Source organism: Gopherus flavomarginatus, chromosome 12 (assembly GCF_025201925.1).
Source record: "Gopherus flavomarginatus isolate rGopFla2 chromosome 12, rGopFla2.mat.asm, whole genome shotgun sequence".
In the NCBI taxonomy this organism is placed as follows: Eukaryota; Metazoa; Chordata; order Testudines; family Testudinidae; genus Gopherus; species Gopherus flavomarginatus.
This window is the reverse complement of record NC_066628.1, coordinates 39,652,499-39,673,387: the sequence shown is the minus strand read 5'-3', so window position 1 is coordinate 39,673,387 and position 20,889 is coordinate 39,652,499. Positions and strand designations below refer to the sequence as shown.

General features: G+C 44.8%; 1 protein-coding gene across 8 annotated transcripts in view; it reads right to left on the bottom strand.

Annotated features, from left to right (window-relative positions):
* The window catches only part of CACNA1G (calcium voltage-gated channel subunit alpha1 G), a 147,900-nt gene that overhangs the window by 47,365 nt on the left and 79,646 nt on the right, over positions 1-20,889 (bottom strand). For all 8 annotated transcript variants that reach the window (XM_050920480.1, XM_050920485.1, XM_050920487.1 and 5 more), the window contains 4 exons: positions 16,379-16,479; positions 13,825-13,948; positions 6,259-6,327; positions 4,949-5,133 (listed from right to left, as the gene is read on the bottom strand). In XM_050920480.1, coding sequence (XP_050776437.1) covers positions 4,949-5,133; positions 6,259-6,327; positions 13,825-13,948; positions 16,379-16,479 — 479 coding nt within the window. The remainder of the gene's footprint in view (positions 1-4,948; positions 5,134-6,258; positions 6,328-13,824; positions 13,949-16,378; positions 16,480-20,889) is intronic.

The following is a 20,889-nucleotide window of genomic DNA, read 5'->3' as shown; positions in this document are numbered from 1 at the left end:
TATGATAAAGAGGAGCGAAGCTATGAAATGACTGTTTCATACAGCGATGGGAGGAAGAGTGAATAATTTACACATCTGCTTTGGAAGGTGAAGCCAAAGCTCTGAAGAGAGTAAAATAGCATTGAAACCTATCCAAATTAATTCTGAATCCATCGTTAATTTGGATTTCTCTTGTTTCTTGACCTGTAGCACTTGATCCTGACAACAGCAAGTTGAACACATTAGGAAGGAACGTTATTGGATCAGGCGTTCTTCTACAGGCTGGTACATCACAGAGAGCAGTGGAAATGCCTTGGAATGCCCCTTCTTTGTGAACACATCTTCAAATGTCTGTGCCTAGAGTGGGGCTTGAATACCCCTTTGTATAGCTTTAGGCCTGATATTCAATGACTGGCTTGTGTAATTACGCCCACACAATTGCATGTACATGATTTGCACGTAGGCAGATTGGGTATTTGTTCATGCAAATGGTCAGCCGCACACTTCGCTGGTCAGGTGTACAAGCAAATACTTGATTTGCATATGCATATGTGATTTTGCATACACAATTGTGTGTACTGTATAAGGCAGTAGGGTATTTCTACAGTGAAAGAAGACAAAGTAGCAATCAGCAAGGTCTTTTATAAGTAGCAAACCTCCAGTACCATAAATCAAGGCAAGCTGCCATAAGCCAAAGCAAACTTAACAAAACCCCTTCACTTTCCTAACGTTCAATGCTGCAAGGTGCAGAGCGGTGGCTTCTCACAGGGATTTTTCTCCTGATGTCTCACTGTCCCAGGGTGTTACACTCACCATTGAAGCGCCTCCTTCTGGTCGCATCTGGGGATTAGCTCTACCATGTTGATGCCCCTTCCAGACATTGCTCACTCCGTCTCTCTCCCAGTCTCACTCACTTGAGACTCAACTGCTCCCGCTTTGTGGCTTGGCCCTCTGGCCAGATCACTGTAGCCCTCCCCTTCTGGGGGGGGCATATATCAAAGTCTCTCGGAACCCCCCCATCCCAGGCAGTCTTCCCATTCACTGTCCCATAACAGTGCCACTTCCCCAGTGGCTGGTAGGGGAACCCAGGCCCACCCTCTACACTGGTTTCCAGTTCAAGGAGCCTACAACACACACTCAAGATCTATACAAGGTCTATCCCTTTTTGCCGTATCCCTGGGCTGCTTCCGACCATACCTTCCCACACCTTGAGAGTGATAGCAGTTTCCATCTCTCCCACCCCGTTCTACTTTCAACTACTGGGCATTATAGAGGCCCCTCCTGTTCCTGTCCTGATAAGCTTCATCTCCCTGGCTCCTCCTCTAGGGGCAGCCCAGGCAGTTAACTGGCCGACCTAGCCACCTTTTCCCCCCTTTCAGTCTTTGTGTGGGGCAGACATCCCATCACACTCCCTTATAGCCATTCCTGCAATTCTACCCCTCACACCTATACAGGGAGTTAGCAAGTGGCAGCCAGATGTCCTCACTTGCTGACTTTGGGTTGGCTCCAGTCCCTGTCTCGAGCGGAGTGAATAACTGATTTTTTTCAGTTTGGTGGCCAATAATTTTGGGTTGACCTGAAACAGAAATATTTTGGTTTTCTTGCCAAAATGACCCTCCTCCCCCAAAATTTGTTTCAAGACAAATGAAATGTTTCATTTGACCGGAAATGAATATTTGTGTGTGTGTGTTTGTTTCATTTTCGGGAGTTTAACTTTTTAAAAAAACATTTAGCTAAATTTGTAAACAAAAAACCAATTCTGAAATGAAAAGTGGAAACGTTTCCTCTTGAAAATGTAAGTGAAAAGCTGCAGCTTAAAAAAGTTTCTCCCCTCCCCCCCAACTATTTTGTCTGAGTCTATTCGCTAAATTCAAGCCCAATTCATGAAAAGTTTGGGCTGGCTGAAGCATCACACAGGGCCTTGTGAAGGGTCCAGGCTCTGAAGAGAATTTCATACGCTGAATTGACATTCCTACATTAATGGCAGCTAATTTCCCAGACAATATGGGCTTCATTTTGATTAAAACAAAGGAGGCTGAGTTGTGCATCCAGTTACATTTGCACATACGCAGACGTCCCAACAGGTGGAGCTAAAGAATGCAAAATTTATTGTTCTTAAATGAGACAGCAAAATAAGTTGCTGGGCCTTGGGCAGGGAGGCCATGGTCAGCTGAGTCCATATGTGCATGTGTGTGTGCATAACAGCAGATGGATTTCCACATGTGGAGATTTATGAATGACTGAAAAGCCCCTACTTTAATGGTTGGCTTTTCATTTGCTACAAATCTAATTACAGAGGAACAGAATCGATTGTGAACATATTTAGGGAACTGTGTCATTGTTATCTTTTAAAAACTTCCTTTGCGTTATGCAGTGTTTGTGCAGTTTAGTCAATCACAAACATTCATGTACCCTCTTGAGAAAATACATCCTATGCCAACGGAACAAAATAATGTAAGGGCCTGATCCTGCAAATACCCTTTCCAACTGGAAGTTTATACTCATACAAGTAATCCCATTGAGGTGAATGGGATAACTCACATGAATGAGGACAGCTCATGTGAATTAAGGACCCATACACAGATACGGAGACTCACTGACAACAGGATCAAAGCCTTAAATTGAAAAAAAATAATAATCAGGAAACATTATAGATCAAAGTAAAGTGCACTCAAAACATCTTATCTAGATGTGATCTAACACCACGGGCTCATTGAGAAAACCAATAACCTTCACGGGAGGAGATTCTCCAAGTTTGATGGGCATCTCTCAATTGAAGCGGGTGTGAAATAGATACCAATTTTACTTATAGAAATTCCAATTATCTTGTACTTTTCCTGTGTATGTATTAAAAAGGAGAGAGAAGAGCTGGTAGATATTGGGAACAATTTTCTGCGAATGTGTGTTCGAACCTTTAAACCAGTGGTTCTTAATCATTTTAATAGCAACATGCCTTTTTTCATAGTGGGACTTTCCGGGGCCACCCCTTTCAATCTAGCCATTCCATTTAGCAGTATGGGAAAGGCAGGGTGGCCATGAGCCCCTGTGACCTTTCTGGGGCCAAGACTCAGGTTAAGAACCTTTGCTTTAAATGGATCTATTTTAATGGTGCTAGTGCCCTTTTTGCCCTGTGGCTTTTTGTGGAAAAGTCTAACAAACAAGCAGGCTGTCAGGAACATTCACATAATCAGCAAACAACAAGGAAACACTGAGAAACACCTGAAGAAAGCTAAACCTGAATCCACAATCACAAATATTCACCTCAGAAACTTTATTGTCAGGGTTGCAATCACCCAATCAGGGAACAGACATATACAATGCAACGTATCTGTCCAAACAAAACTCACCAGTAGAGTTCAAAATCCGAATATTTAATGCTCGCCATGGACTGTGTGTGCACAATCTGGGGACTTCTGAGCATGTAAATGGCAAAAGACGTAAAGACCATGCAATTTGTGACAACTATGGCAAAGTTTGGCAAAATTTTTAGCACTTGCTAATTATTTGCTCATTTCTAGTTTTTTACCCACTAAAGGGCTGATCCAAAGCCTACTGAAGGCAATGGAAAAGCTTTAACGGATTTTTGATCCAGCTCTAACAGGGCATGTGGACAAAGTCTATGTTTTGATTCTTTCAGAGGAGAGTATGTCAGAAATATACAGATGGTGTGACCTTTTTTATTATTCATATTGAAGTACCAAACAGATGCCTAGTCAGAATGAGGCCGTTTTGCTAGGCCCTGCATAAACACACAGAAAGAAAGAGATACACCCCTACCCCAAAAGAAAAAAACATCAGATGAAGGGAGGGGGAGTGCGATACAACATATGTGTAAAGAGACTGTGGGGATGATACGCTTGTTAGTTCCAGCATAACAAGAACATCCCCAATTATATTAGATAAGTTATCATATTTATTAAGGATATAAATCCTCATGCTTCAGGGCATAGGCCAAGCACAGTTTGCTTGGGGTCAGGAAGAAACTTCCTCCATGGGCAGGTTATTGCACAATTGTCCATTAAAAGATATCTTGTTCCTGTCCATGAAGCATCCAATGCTGGTCACTGTCTGACAGGAAACCTGATTAGAGGGACCAGTGCTCTCATCTCATCAGGCCATTCTTATGGTTACTATCAGAGTGAAATTAATGGAGATTTTGGAGGAAAAAAATCTTCACATTTTAGGTTAAGTAACAGTTTGGTCTCTGAATCTTTAAAAATGTGCTGCCACCTGCTACTAATTTTATTCTTGGTTACAAAAGCCATTGATTGCCTGAAGGGCGAGGGGAAAGGAGCTGTTAAGAAACACTTCACACAGAGCAAATGAGAGCACAAATAGCAGGGGATGTGTGCATTAATGAGTAAAGGGGGCACTGATCAGTTTGCTACACAGTTAAGCCTGACCCTGAGGTGTGTTGAGTGCCTGGAGCTCCCCTTGACTCAAACAGGACCCGAGGCTGTCATGTCTCAGAATCAGGCTGGGAGTTTGTTGTAAAGACAATGACAGGTTGTGCACGGAGCTGGAGGTGTGACTGGGCAGCAAACCCCGCGTGTTCTGTCTCACTGCCAGGGGTGGCTCCAGGCACCAGCACACCAAGTGCGTGCCTGGGGCGGCAAGCTGCGGGGGGCACTCTGCCGGTCGCCGCCAGGGCGGCTGGCAGATTGCCTTCAGCGGCATGCCTGAGGAGGGTCCGCTGGTCCTGCAGCTTCAGCAGACCTCCCGCAGGCGTGCCGCCAAATCCACGGGACTGGGGACCTCCTGTAGGCAAGCCACCGAAGGCAGCCTGCCTGCTGTGCTCGGGATGGCAAAATACCTAGAGCTGCCCCTGCTCACTGGGCCCTTCCATTGCACTCCAGAAAACAGTTCCGTTTCTTTGCATGGAGAGATTCAGGGAACCATCGCCAACCAGAAGCTTGCACAGCCAACTTGCACCCCTTTTCTATCTTATCAAGCCCCAGTCGCTGCTTACCTTAATGGCCTGAGTGTTCGCAGCAGCCTCAAGACCCTCAGCATTCCAAGAATTTTAGTGCCGCTGTCCGATACCATTGAAACCAGGATGTCAATGACTGAGATGAGAACCAACACCCCATCAAGCACATTCCAACTGCTCTTCAGGTAGGCCTTCTCCCCAAAGCACAAGCCAAGCGCCACCACCTGCCCAAATGGCAACAAGTTATGACTAATTCAGCCAGTACGTTTCTTCCAGTTAGCGACTTGCAGCTAATACATTATTCACAGATAAGTGATTGCGAGTCCATTTGCTTCCCAGTATAGAAACCTAATTAGACAATTCGGTAAAGTGTCATACCGTAAGGACTGTAAAAATAACTCTGCAAAACACACCACAGATTGCCCCTTAACAGCTGATGTATTTTTAATGCAGCTAAACCTGGTTGTGCAAAAGTGATTCTATTAATGCATAGCTGTTGCACAGAAGATTTGATCACATGATTATTTGGGTTACTGGGGGAGAGAAGTGGTTTCGAGGTCCTGACTATAGGCTGTTGTTGTCCACTAGATTTGCAAATACAGAAGACAGGGGAAGTTTCCAAATGAGAGGGGAATAGCTCTGAGATGCTATGAATTATATGAGAGCGACACACAGGAAAAAGTCTTGCCAATCTTTGGACCTGATTGAGGCTCTAATTCAGAAAAGCATTTAAGTACACATTTAATAAAATAACAACAAACCACCAGCAGCTCTAATACAGCATTTTTCATTAGTAGATTTCAATGAACTACGCAAAGGGGATCAGCATCATTATCCACATTTTACAAACGGGAAAACTGAGTCACAGGGAGGTGAAATGATTTGCCCAAGGTCATCCAACAAGCCAATGGCAGCCAGAGATAGGAATATAATCCCAGTCTCCTGAGTTTCAGTCCAGTACATTAGCCACTAGGTCACATTGCCTCTTTAGCAAAGCACTTAAGCGTAAACTTATCTTTAGGTCATGGAAGTCAATGGGGTTTACCCACATGGCTGAAGTAAAGCATGAGCTTAAGTGCTATATTGAAAGGGGATGGACTGCTGATTTTAGGCCTCTCATCTCATCTATATTGCTATAAATCAGGAATAATTTCAATGGAATGATGGTGCTGAAAAATGCACTAAAAATAAAGTGCCTGGTATTTACTGGGTTGCTCCTCCTTCCCAAGTAGCAGAGCAGATTAAGACATGATGATCTCTGGAAAAATGGGCACAGGGGTTTTAGAAATCCAAAGTCATAAAATGGTGCTAATGCAGCAGAGCCAGGCTTATGCTGTGGCTTCATTTACCTTAACTGTCATCTCAGCCAGGAAGATTACTGTGAAGATGTAGTTGGACAGTGTTAGGAAAATTCGTTCCTATAAAAAAAAAAAAAGAAAAGAAAATGAGAGACAAGGTTTTATAGTCTGCTCTCCAAATCTCTCTCTCGAGATATATATTTGGGTGGTTGCTTAATGTTCTTCTGATTTTATGCTGAAATAAGTCTTGGAATGTTTGCTCCTGAAGAAGATGTCCAAACATTTACATGATAACACTTCACTTGTTTATAGATCTCTTTTCTGATGTTCCTTTGTGTATGTCAGTACCATGGACAGCTGCCAGCTTTCTCTATAGGATGCTGCTTGCTTCACCACAGGTGATGGGGGAAATAAGCGAAGGGTGTAATTGAAATTCACATGCCCTGTCTCTCAAATCTTTTCCATGTATCCTTTAGCCATTCCACACTTTCCCAAGTTCTATACCATTCCTTCACTGGTCCCAAGTACTCTGGGATGCATGGGGGTGCTTGACAGATGTAAGGAGTTTCCTTATGAATAATACATAGTAGGTGTCTCACAACCCTTCACCTGTGGATCTCAGAGTACTTCACATGGTTGTTGTGGGGCTTAATGATTCTGGTAAAGTAAGTTGGATACCCACGATACAGAAAGGCAATCTGAGGCACAGAGAAATCATGCCTCAGCTGGTGTAAACTGTTATAGAATCATAGAACTGGAAGGGACCTCAAAAGGTTATCTAGTCTAGACCCCGGCAGTCAAGGCAGGACTGAGTATTATCTAGACCATCCCTGACAGATGTTTGTCTAACCTGTTCTTAAAAATGCCCAGTGATGGAGATTCCACAACCTCCCTAGGCAATTTATACCAGTGCTTAACCACTCTGACAGTTAGGAAGCTTTTCCTAGTGTCCAACCTAAACCGCCTTTGCTGCAGTTTAAGCCCATTGCTTCTTGTCCTATCCTCAGAGGTTAAGAAGAACAATTTTCTCTCTTTTCATTGTAACAACCTTTTATGCACTTGAAAACTGGTATCATGTCCCCTCTCAGCCTTCTCTTCTCCAGACTAAACAAACCCAATTTTTTCAATCTTCCCTCATAGGCCATGCTTTCTAGACCATTAATCATTTTTTCTGCTCTTCTCTGGATTTTCTCCAATTTGTCCACATCTTTCCTGAAATATGGCACCCAGAACTGGACACAATATTCCAGTTGAGGCCTAATCAGCATGGAGTAGAGTGGAAGAATTACTTCTCATGTCTTGCTTACAATACTCCTGCTAATACATCCCAGAATGATTGCTTTTTTTGCAACTGTGTTACACTGTTGACTCATATTTAGCTTGTGATCCACTATGACCCCCAGATCCCTTTCCGCAGTACTCCTTCCTAGGCAGTCATTTCCCATTCTGTATGTGTGCAACTGATTGTTCCTTCCTATGTGGAGTACTTTGCATTTGTCCTTACTGAATTTCATCTCATTTACTTCAGACTATTTCTCCAGTTTGTCCAGATCATTTTGAATTTTAATCCTATCTTCCAAAGCACTTGCAGCCCCTCCCAGCTTGGTATCATCCGCAAACTTTATAAGTGTACTCTCTATGTTATTCTCTAAATCATTGATGAAGATATTGAACAGAACCAGATCAAGAACCGATCCCTATGGGACCCCACTCGTTATGCCCTTCCAGTATGACTGTGAACCACTGATAACTACTCTCTGGGAACAATTTTCCAACCAGTTATGCACCCATCTTATAGTAGCTCCATCTAGGTTGCATTTTCCTAGTTTGCTTATGAGGTCATGCAAGACAGTATCAAAAGCCTTACTAAAGTCAAGATATACCACATCTACCACTTCTCCGCTATCCACAGGGCTTGTTACCCTGTCAAAGAAAGCTATCAGGTTGGTTTGACATGATTTGTTCTTGACAAATCCATGCTCACTGTTGCTTATCATCTCATTATCTTCTAGGTGTTTGCAAATTGATTTCTTAATTATTTGCTCCATTATCTTCCCAGGTACAGAAGTTAAGCTGACTTGTCTGTAGTTCCCCAGGTTTTCCTAATTTCCCTTTTTAATATGGGCAAAATATTTACCCTTTTCCAGTCTTCTGGAATGTCTCCATGTTTTCACTGAAGTCAATGAAATTACAGCCATTTATACCAGCTGAGAATCTGCCCCCAAGGAGTTTAAGTCACTTGCCCAAGACCACGACAGACCTGGGAACAGAACCCAGCAGTTTTCCCATGCTCTAACCCGGTCCCATGGTCTAACCTCTAAACCATGCTTTCCTTCTGTGTAAGCAGCTAGTGATTACAGATGAGAGTCGTGGACTAATTCCTTATCTATAACCAGCAGAAACCTTTCTTTTTAATGATGATCATTAAATAAATTACACTTTCCCCTAATTCCTGTACAGTCTCTGATTGCTTGTACTGTGAGATGGAGAGTTGGGGTGGGGGAAGTAAGACAGAAACACAGTGTGTGTGTGTGTGCGCGCGCGCGCATGTGTGCACTCTTACACGGGGACTAAAACATCTCACTGTAACATTATGGTAACATTACTAGGGATCCTGGATTTTTTTCCACTACTCCCTAAAGAGCAGTTCTCTAAGAGCAGTTCTCTAAGAAATGCAGCTCTCTAAAAACCAGCTGCAATTTAATGATGAGAAAACACCATGGAAACTCTCATTTGCCGGGCCATGATTTACTGAGAGTGACACAGGAATCACTAAGTAGCTTGTTTCCATCCTGGTGTCCGTAATTAATCAAGTCTTAAAGACCCCTGCTGTGACCGCATGAGCCATGATAGAAAACATCCCTGGTCTTCAAGAGAGTGCTGCACAAAAGGTTGGCAAGTGTGCGGTGGGCCTGAGCATCTGCAGGAGCAGGTAAGCACCTACTTTAGGCAGTGCAGATGAAATGGTAATAGCAGGTAGAAAAGAGTCAGAATATTACACTTCTCTTTGGCAAGTGTGCAGCAATTTGGAAATGCAGTCTACACGCACCGCATCCCCTACTCTCCGGAACAGGAAGGCCTGCTGTGGAGAGACTGCCTCCCCTGCTCTGACTGGCCGGCTCTAATTGGGACAGGGAGAGAACTGGCTGTAGGCAGTTAGAAAATCCATGGCTCTGGAAAGCAAAGTACAATTATTTGAAACAAATGAAGCTAAAATAACTATTTGTATTTCCAGGCAAGAGTTCTGTCAGCTGGAACAGGGCTGCGTGCCCTGCATTGCTCTTGCATCTCCTGCGGTGCCTCCCTTGGGTCCCCCCCTTCTGCTTTCTGTCTTCTGCTCAGCTCACCTTGATCCCAGGGTGACCTCACTGGCTCCCATGGTTACCATCCCCAGGCTGATGGGTCTCACATCTGCCTCTCTGCCCCTGAGCTCTCTCCCCTCTCTCCACTTCCACATCTCAGAAATCTCCTCCATGTCCTGGAAAGACTAGAGTGCCTCACCCTCCCTCACTACTGGCAGCACCGCTGTCCTCCTCAATGCCACATCTTGGGCTCCTCCAATTCAGGCTCCCACCCAATCCTCTCACTTCTCCCTTTTCAAACAGCACTAGAGACCCAGTCTTTCCTCCCCATTTTTGTTGCTCCCACACCTGTTCTCACCCAGGGTCGTCCCGCACCTTGACTGGTGCAATATCCCAGAGGCCCAGTTCAAATGGCTTTTAAACTGGAGAATAACAAATAGCATGGAGTGGATAACAAATGCCCTTATTTGCATGTGGATCCAGGTCACCATAAAAAACAAACAAACAAAAAAACATCACACACCAGCCTTTCCTGAACATCCATGCAAATAAAATACCATTCTGTACAAGGGTTTCTGGACAGGGCTCTAAGGGGACCCAATATGGGACCAAAGAGCCATTCAGAATGTGAAGGAATGCTCCCAAACATGTGGACCAGATTCTCAGCTGCTATAACTTCAATGGAGTTATACTGATTTACACCAGCTGAGGACCTGGCCCTATTTCTGCAATATTCAGTAAGCGTGTCCAGGCAGCACCCTTTAATACCTCCAAAGAAAGTTGGGACAGCAAAGAAGTCCTTTGCTCTAGCTTTCTAAGAGCCTCCACAATATCAAGAGCTACAACAGGATTTCCAAAGCTGCCTAGAGGATACAGACACCCAGTTCCCACTCATTTCAATGGGAACAGGGCATCCCAAATCCTTTCACCAGCTTTGGAAAATCTCTGCATCCATCAGCTTCATGAAACCCTCTAATGTCACTAGGAGTCATCGATGTGAGATGCCAGGACAACTTCCCCCAGTGGACTAGCTGGGGAGGGAGCCGGCATCCAGAGCAGTTCATCTGTTCCTGCACTCAGAGAGCGAGCTCAAGTGAGCAGCATGCCCATCCCACCCAAGCTAGCCTTTTACATGTGCAGCAGATGTCCGAGCAGCCTGCCTGACGATGTCTAATGGTGAACAGAAGTCGAAAAAAGGCATCTGTAAGTTAAACAATGGCTGGGAGCTCTATATAAGCTCAGGCAGCATCCAAATTTGCCATGTCAAATTCATTAAAAAAAAGTGAGTTAACAGAGAGCAGCATCAATGGACTCTCATTAAAAGGGTATTTTTGTTGATCCAAACCTTGTAAAACAAAACTTTGAAAACACCCAGCCTGAATGACAAGCCTGTATCATTAACTGGCAGGCATGTGTGGAAAAATATCAGTGTCTGGTGAAAACAGAATCCTGATCTGCAGGAACCCTGCTCCATGCTATAGGCCTCATTCATAAGGACCAAGGCCAGGAAGGACCACTGCGATCATCTTATCAGACCTCCCGTATGACACCAGCCATAGAACTTCCTCCCCAGAATTCCTACAGAAGAACGTTTAGAAACAAAGCCAATCTTGATTTAATGATTGCAAGTGATGGAGGAGAATCCACTATGACCATTGGTAAACTGTTCTAATGGCTAACTACCCTCACTGTAAAAAGGTACACCATTTCCAGTCTGAATTTGTCTCGCTTCAACTTCCAGCCATTGGATCGTGTTTATACCTTTGTCTCCTGGATTAAAGGGCCCATTATCAAATATTTGTTCCCCATCTAGGTACTTATAAATTGTGATCAAGTCACCCCTTAACATTCTGTTTGTTAAAGTAAATAGATTGAGCTCCTTGAGCCTTCTGTGGCATGCTAGAGCCTTTGTCATAACGTTGTGCCCCAAAATAGGTCATGCTTCCCCATCTAAGTTCATTGTTTTGGATCCAGCCCAGGCTGGAAGTGACTTGGGGTACGTCTATACTACCCGCTGGATTGGTGGGTAGTAATCGATCTATCGGGGATTGATTTATCCCATCTTGTCTAGACGCGATAAATCGATCCGCGAATTGACGCCCGTACTCCACCTCGGCAGGAGGAGTACGCAGCATCGATAGGGGAGCCGTGGCGGTCGACTCGCCGCTGTGAAGACAGCCAGGTAAGTCAAACTAAGATACTTTGCGTAGCTAAAGTTGCGTAACTTAGATTGATCCCCCCCCCGGTATAGACCAGCCCTAAGAGTTGTTTCCATCTGCTGGCTGGTTGGTGGCTAAAGTCCAGTTCCCAATGGATCACCAAAGCCACCACCACCCCTGGCATTAACTGGCAACATTGCAAGACTCAAACGAGGTCAAGTACTGAATGGGTTGTGAAGACTAATCACCACTCACCCTAATGGTGGGCCCCTCCCAGGCAGGGCTGTGGAACTGTGAGGAAGTCTGCATTGGAGCTACTATCCATGCTGTACATATTCTGTGGATACAGAGGCTTCACTATCCAGGGCTACCAACCCAGCGCCTTTCCCCAGCTCTATTCTTAGAAAACCCACCAGACTCACATATTGACAGATGACAAAATGATAATGAGAGTTTACATTTATATAGAAAGATTCCAAAGCACTTTGCTACCGTGTACATGCAATGAAAAGCAGCCATCTCTGGGGTGGAGGACAGTCACTTACTGCACAACAGTGAAGGACAGAAATTTGGCTTAAGGCGATTGGGGCATGCTTATTCTCTGAGAAGGAGTGCCAGGGGGATCTTTTATGTACACGAAGAGCACAAAGATCCTTAGTTTTACGATCTCAGCCTAAAGATCCACAAACAATAAACAGCAAGGCACTCATGCACTGAGGGAAGAGGGATTTATATTGTTGCAATATGAACAGTCTTCTGCAATATGTCAGAAGCAACCTAGTGTATCTCCCAGCTGCAATCGATACAGAAATAAAAGAGCAAGTGGATGATTCTGCCCATCTGACTGATAGGAGTTGATGTTATGAGGGTCTGGTTTGAAAAATCATTATGCAATTTATTAAAACAAATGGTTCGGGGAAATGGAATTACAGTGCTTGTATCCATTCAATTTGCTTATGTCACAACAAAGATGATCGACAAAGAGGCCAGAAAAGTACAAAATGAACAGCTTCCCCCATCCCTTCCCACCACCCATACGCTGATGCAGAACAGATGGAAGGAGCTAACATTGCGCGGAGAGAGTAAAAGTGTTTGAATGTTTATCAGAGAAGAAAATGGAGACAGATGTCCTGGTTATATCATGTATTAAAACAGTTTGATTGTGCCTGGGGAGATGGGATATTAAAAGTGGAAGCCTTGATGTCTTTCCCAGCACATGAATGCTGGTCTTGTATGTTTCAGAATCAGATGAAAGAAACTTTGGTGAGGGCAGAGGATTGAATGCCTGAAAGAATCCCTGTCTGTTGGCAGCATCATGGAAAATCCACTTCAGCATGTGCTGTAAAGGTACGTTTATTGCTGAAGTTAATACCACATAGGCAGGATCGATTTTCTTTTAAATAAACCATGAATGGAAAATTATAAACAGCTGGGGCCAGATCCCTGGATGCAGCCATGATGTTCAGAGCACAAGACACGAGCAGCATGCAGAGATGGCTTAAAGCCCTCCCATGCACTGCTCTGATGCTGGTGATGCTCTGTGCGTGACTGTTTCCTCTGTGCGGTGTCAGAGCCTGAGGCCTGCCCTTACTTACACTGGCCTGTAATGATCACAAAGAGCTAAAACATAGTGCAGGACCAGGGAAGTGCAGGGGGCGTCCCTACGCGTGGTGCTCCCTTTTAGCTAGCCATATGCATGTCCCACACACTGCCAGCAGCAGGGAAGGCAGATGGTATATAGCCCCCATGTCAGCTCTATACCACTGCATGCTCATCTCTCACTGGTGGATCCTCTCTGGGCCAGCTAGACAGGGTTTGTGGTCCAAGCACTGTATCAGTGCTGCAGAAAGCAGCTGCATGGCCCCGAAAGATCTGATTCCTGAGCTGGAATTCAGGGCCAGTTTGTCAGCTGGTATAAATCAGCGTAGACTTGACTGACTTCACTATAGCTATGCAGAGACGAGGATGCTCTTTCTCATACTACTGAGAACGAGGAGGCCAGCTGAGGATCTGGCCTCCTCTTTCTCTGTAGTATGAAGTCAAGAGCAGAGAGGGAGATACAGTCCAGCGTGGCTTGAGCTTTGGTGGCTTCCCAGTGAATATGACAGCAGAGAGTTCAGGAAATCATTAACCTGTTGCACAACTCCGATACTCACAGCACTGTGGGGCTCAATTTTTGGCCGTTCCATGGCAATGGTAATGCAGTTCAGGAAAATAATAACCAAGACGATGTGATCAAACATCTTGTGAGTGATGATTTTATTGCACATCAGACGGAATCTGCCCAGAAAAGGGAAAAAAAAGACATATAATGAGCTGTTAACACCTAACTGGTCTGAAACACTTTTGTCAAAGCATCAGCCTTATGCACGGCATGAGAACTGAACAGTTGGCTTGAAAAGCAGATGCATTGCTGACTCCCAACTCTTCCTCCAGGGTGGCCCTGTGTTAGCAAATTTTTCTCAGTATAAACAGAAAAGGGTGCAAGCCACAAAATTTGAACACAGTTTGCAAACACCACAAAGTGTAGGGGTGCCTGGTTGGATTTGGGGTTTGGTTCATTGTAAACAGAGCAGCCACTTGCAACTTACACCATTGCCAGGTTCAGATTTCAAGCTCTCCTTTACCCCTAGTATCAAAGACACGTTTGGATTCAAGGTTCTAGTTTAGCTCCATCTCTAGCTAGAAAATAACCCAGTTTGAGTGTGCTAGGCTAAAGAATGCTATGCTGAACAAAGGAACAAGAGCTATTTAGCATGACAGATGGCTGTACGTTGATGCAGGATTTATAACATGGTATTACATTTCCCAAAGACTGTTTGTAAAAGTCTGTGTAATCATTGTATGAATGAACTGTAATGCTGCTTTGGGCCCTCCAGCTTCAGAAACACAAGGTGTCCCCTAGGACAAGCCATGACATTGTTGCATGAACGTGTATCAGGGCACTGATTCCAGATGGCCATCTAGCAGCTGCATCTTGGAAAGAACAAAGGACTCTTGCTCTTTTATGTAAGCAACGGGCCTTTCCTGGAGGAGTGCGACTGGGGGATGGGAGAAAGGGAACACAAAGGGCCAAATTCAGAGGCAAGTCTAAGTCTAGAGGAGTCTAAGTTGGTGTAATACTCTCTTTTGGTCCCCCCAATGCATGTGTGACACCAATTTAGATACCATTGGATGTACTTAGCCATTGTGTACCCAGGTGTTTTCCCCACCTACTGCATAAGGTCAAAAGCTCACCCATTCCCTGGGTGCTTGCCTTTATTAACAAAGAAATTAACAGCAGCGTAAGAAAGATCTGTTCAAGCCTTCTCTCTCAAGTATGACTGTGCCTAGGGTTCCTCCCTTAGGACTTCTCAGGCCACAGCCTAGATCCTCCCACCTCCCAGAGGGCTCCTGCTGGCAGTGTCATGGAACAGAGTAACCAATACTCCATCAGGGTGGAGTAACCAGTTGCCTGCCCCAATGAGTCAAGCAGGACCACCTTAACTCTGCCAGCAGGCTCTACACCTGCTAAGAGGGTGATGTGTTCCCGGCAAGCACTGCCAGCCTCTTACAGACTTCCATAGGCTCACAGGGCCAGATTTAAGGGTAATGTGCAATTTAGCTTCAATTCCTTTACACCAAGTTAGACTCCCCTGGAGCTACTTACACCCATGCCCCTCACTACACACTGAGGAGCTGGAAGAAGGGGATCAATTAAAGTGGTTCCCAGCTTAACTGAACACCCCCCCCCCTTTGCAGCGTCTGGTGAAGAAGTCACTCAGACATTGGTAGAATGTGTACGAGTAGTTCAACGAGAATCTGTGTGAAGGGGACTGTAAGTTACACACCATCGCTGACCACCATCACAGACTACTGGGCAAACAACTGGTTGCTGCTACCTCCAGCAGCTATTCTGACCCTTTGACCTTTAGGTCATAGCTTTCCCAGCCTGGAGCAGCCTGGCTTGCCCTGATACTCACCTCCACCAAGGCAAAGGTTCTCATCGGGTTCTGCGCTCTTTCTTAAATGGACAGCGAGTGTACATGAAGCAATGTCTGGGACCTGTCTATTGATATGGGGGTGAGAGCTGGTTCCACAAGTCCTTAGGACCAAAGCACCACCTATCCTAAGGGAGGAGGCAGCGTTCCTCAGGTACCCCGGGTGAATAAACAGGGGCTCAGATTCCATGCCGCACCTCCAGGAGGCAAAGGGCATGGGTGAGGGCCAAGATGACTTTAAACCACATTTTCACCCTCTGTATTGTGGGTTGTTCTGGAAGCTGAACCTGATCCTGGTGTAAGTTAAAGCAGAGAGGGGCTGCTCCCTTGGCTGGCTATGAGCTACAGTGCAGCCCCTGATCCCAAAGATAAGCTAAGAGCCACACCCATGTGCCCATCATCTGCCCACAGCCCATCCTTACGCTAGAGCTTACAGCAATCCTACAATTTATCTGCACCAGGAGAATCCTCCCCAGCCAGTTGCAGCAACCCGTATGGCTACTATATGTCAATTGAGTGGTACATAAGGAGTGGAGCAGGGGAAAGAATCTGTCTCCAAAATTTAGAGAGCGCTGTGGTCTTTATCCTCCTTGATGCACCGACTGGGAGATGGGCAGGCTGGCATACAATGAAGGCTCTAATCTTCACGGTACTGGGACAGAGTGATCCGCTGTAACACTTTCATTCAATTCTACTCATAGCTATCACATTATTATGGAAGTTGCCTTACTTAGAGTGAGGAGCAAAGATGTAGATAGACCAGGAATCCCTTTCTTTGCACCAGGAAGGTAGGTGTGCCCTTATCCAAGCCTTCATACGCTCACTTTTGCTCTAAAAGAAAAATGACAACTGAACAGTGAGTTGTAATCAGTTATTCTGAGCAACTACAGCAAGCATCAGCCATGGAGTGAAACCCAGACAAAGCAAACAGCCAAGCATGAAACCCTTGTGATGCTTTAATTTCTCCTCCTCCCTGTCAACCTGGAAGTTATATGGCAGCACTGCAGGCCTGCGAGCCGGGATCATTTCTGAATGACATTTCTTGTGTGTAATACAAGACTAAAATAATGAAATTGACAGCATGGATACACATGCCCTGCTGTGCACCTCAGGGATAGACTGATGATACCTAAGAGAACATGCAAGCAACTCCACTTACAGAAATGTCTTAAGCACAGCTGTGTAAAGGAAGTGGGAGGCCATAAATTTAAGGAAATCTACTGCATGGACAGGCACTGCTGCGCATGGTATCTGCTCACAGTCACCACGCTAACACGGAGATGACATTTTAAAAGTTATCATGAAGAAAAAAGCAGCGAACGTTGTTTTTAAAAAAAGGGTCTTCCAAACCTAGTCAGTCAGAAAGCTAAGATGTCACATTTTTTCCCATAGCAGAAATGTCACTCAGCATTCAGCAAAGCAGCTGATTATGAGCTGAAAAGAAGCAAAGACCCCAGTGTGCATGGCACTGCCAGCAAAAACTGGGGCTTAGCGCAGCAGAGCCCAGGTCTGTGCTGATTAGTGACAGGACTCTCTAAACCTCTGAAAACTCTTGTCACCATTATTTTTACAGCATCATGAATACACTAACAGGACAAGTGTATTGATTAAAATCCCTGCTCTGAGGTCAGCCTCAGACATTCTGGATACTTAACAGATGTTTGCCCAAATTTTCCAAGGTTTAATTCTGAATAAAAAAGGAACACGTAGGGCTTCTGTTAGAGCCAATAAGAAGGGGAGAGGGTCAGACATCTGCGTACCACTTGTGGACCCCTGTGTCTGTGGCACCTGGGTCTAATTCTGGCTGTTGGACTTGGTGTGCAGGTGACTGGATGGTGTACAGAGGCCTGTGATATACAAGAGCTCAGACTAGATGATCTAGTTCATTCCTGCCTTGAACTTTATGACTGAGTCACATATTTGTGCACCACTGTGATATTGGAGGAGTCACCAGTGATTTCCACTTTGGTCCATTAACAGAATGTCAAGTGTGCAGCTGCCTTACCATTTTAATAGATTACTTATACCATGGTGGCTAAAGACAGGATGGCAGATTTTCGGGCTTTGATCCAAATTCTGTTCGAGTCAACAGGAATCTTTCTATTAACTTCAATGGGCTTTGGATGAGGCCCATAGAGTACAGCTGTATCTGATATTAGATTTATTCTTTCCACAATACCATAAACCATGTGGCAATGTGCCTACCCCTCAGGGCAGAGGGGTACCCTAACTTGCACTGAATATTAGCTTAGAACATGTGCCAACTTTTTGAAATCAATGGGGTTACTTGTGCAGCAAAGTCTTACTGGACGTCAATAAGGGTATCACAATCTAGTCCTTAATGAATCTCCAACCAGGGAGAGGTCTAAAGCAGAGCCATTTATCTGAACACCCCTCCCCTCCGCACACACCTACATATGCATTAGGAGGGGGTCAGACAAAGGGGGAATGGGCAAAAATCACCAGGGCTTGGGTTTGATTTGCAAAACAAACCTGATTTCCCCAAAACAAAACTAGCCACAGGTTCTACCCATCTTCCTCTAACACACTAGAATTTCAGACTTTGGATATTGCCTTTAGTTGAAAATCCACTACATTCTGAAGGTAAACATTTACTGGATCATCATTTATAATCAATCAATTAACTGTTGGATTTATACATCCATTATTATCCCAATTGCTGGGCAATACGTCAGTATTTATAGCTTTACTGAACTACCTCAAACTTCTTATTGTTTGAGCTGTAGTTGATATCGCCATATGGGACCAAATTGTACACACCCACTGCTTGCAAACCTACTGATGCCAATACAGTTGCATGGGGTGAAAGCAGAAGCAGAATTTTTCACACTGCATGCAGAGGATCCATCCAGCACCTCCAAGCACCAAAAGGACAATCAAATGGCACATAGGGTGTCAGTGAATTGTAAGACTCAAGTTTTCATCATGGGTCTGATGTAAAAATGATGATCACTCAGGGCCGGTGCAAGAAAGTTTCGCGCCCTAGGCGAAACTTCCACCTTGCACCCCCCACCCAGCTAACCCCGCCCCCCCCGGCAGCTAACTCAGCCCCCCCACCGGGAAGCCCCCTCCCTTGTTACTGCGGGCAGCCCTCCCCGGGCGCCCCCCCCACCCAGCTCACCTCCACTCCACCTCCTTGCCTGAGGGGACTTTTAGGCGCCCTAGGCCACAGCCTAGTTTGCCTAAATGGTTGCACCAGCCCTGTGATCACTTTCAAGGTTACAGTCTTGCCTTCACATGACAAATAACTTGAAACAATTTGCCCTGACTAAATAATCCATCTATCCCTTGATTTCCCGTATCCTGATTGTATACTCTCCCCCCACCCCGCCCAACTCTCATCTTTTTAATTCTGGATAATGCCACCACATAGCTCTTACAGGGACATGTTCAAAAGCCCAAGGAGTCGATAGGAATTATTCAATTGACTTTAATGGGCTTTGGATCAAGCCCAATGGAGCTTTTTATCCACAAAGAAGATCAATGTCTTTATCCTCATTTGTAAAATAGGCACAGAGAGGTGCAGGGCCTTGCTTGTGGTCACGCAGCAGAGTAGTGGCTGAACCTGTGATATTTGATTTCCAAGTCCGGTGCCCTACCCAATAGACTGCTGGTCAAAACAGGCACCTTGGGAGTGCATAAAATGAGAGAGTTTAAGCACAAGCTGTCATAAACAGATAGCTAAGGGTTAATGTCTCTTTCACCTGAAGCACCTGACCAGAGGACCAATCAGGAAACTGGATTTTTTCAACTTTGGGTGGAGGGAATTGAGTGTCTGTGTCTTTGTCTTTTTTCTTTTTTTTTTTTTGGTGTTTTTCCATTTCTCGGTGGTGGGCCAACTCTTCTTCTGCTTGTTTCCTTCGGTAGGCTATCTCTTCTTCTTCTAGTTTTCTTTTGTGTGCTGCCTCTTGGGCTGCCTGTTCTCTTTGGAAGGCTGCCAGTTTCATGCTTTCTTCCTTTTCTTTCATCTCCATCTGTCGCCTGTGTTCAGCTTCTTTGATTTGTTCTTCGGCGTCAATTTTTGCCTTAGAAGTCATGGTTCCTGTTTTCTTGTGTTGGGGTGCCCTCCGGTGTTTATCTTCTGAACTGCAGGTTCTGTTGCCTCCTGAAGTCTGCCTAGCAACAGTGCTTTTTTCCTTTTCTCTCTCTAGCTAATGTTCAATGAAAGGAAACCAGAAAAACCACTTTATTTGCATGCATATAAGTGCTGTTACTTGCCTCCTAATGGGAGGGCTATTGCATGACAAAAGACGCTCAACAGCCTCTTAATGGCTTCTCGCTTAACATGCAAGCCACAAACTGCCAGAGAGAGCAGAAAAAAAAAAATTCTCTCTGGTTCCCTTTTAAAACCAACTGTTTCTCTCTGCTAAAAAGCCCTTAGCAGAGAAAAGAAAAATATAATATTCCTACTGGCTTCTGGATTCTGTCTATCTCCCACCAGCTGCCACCATGACATAACCTTAGTCCCAGATTTGGACCTTAGCGTCCAAAATATGGGGGTTAGCATGAAAACCTCCAAGCTTAGTTACCAGCTTGGACCTGGTACCTGCTGCCACCACCCAAAAAATTAGAGTGTTTTGGGGCACTCTGGTCCCCCTGAAAAACCTTCCCTGGGGACCCCAAGACCCAAATCCCTTGAGTCTCACAACAAAGGGAAATAATCCTTTTTCCCTTCCCCCCTCCAGGTGCTCCTGGAGAGATACACAGACACAAGCTCTGTGAACCCAAACAGAGTGAATCTCCCTCTCTGTTCCCAATCCTGGAAACAAAAAGTACTTTCCTATTCCCCCAGAGGGAATGCAAGGTCAGGCTAGCAATCCAACACACAAATCTCCCCTTGATTTCTTCCTCCCACCAATTCCCTGGTGAGTACAGACTCAATTTCCCTGAAGTAAAGAAAAACTCCAACAGGTCTTAAAAGAAAGCTTTATATAAAAAGAAAGAAAAATAAGTACAAATGTTCTCTCTGTATTAAGATGATACAACACAGGGTCAATTGCTTAAAAGAATATTGAATAAACAGCCTTATTCCAAAAGAATACAAATCAAAGCACTCCAGCACTTATATTCATGCAAATACCAAAGAAAAGAAACCATATAACTTACTATCTGATCTCTTTGTCCTTACACTTGGAAACAGAAGACTAGAAAAAAAAAAAACTACTTCTCCAAAGCTCAGAGAAAGCAGGCAGGCAGACAAAAGAAAAAAGACAAAGACAC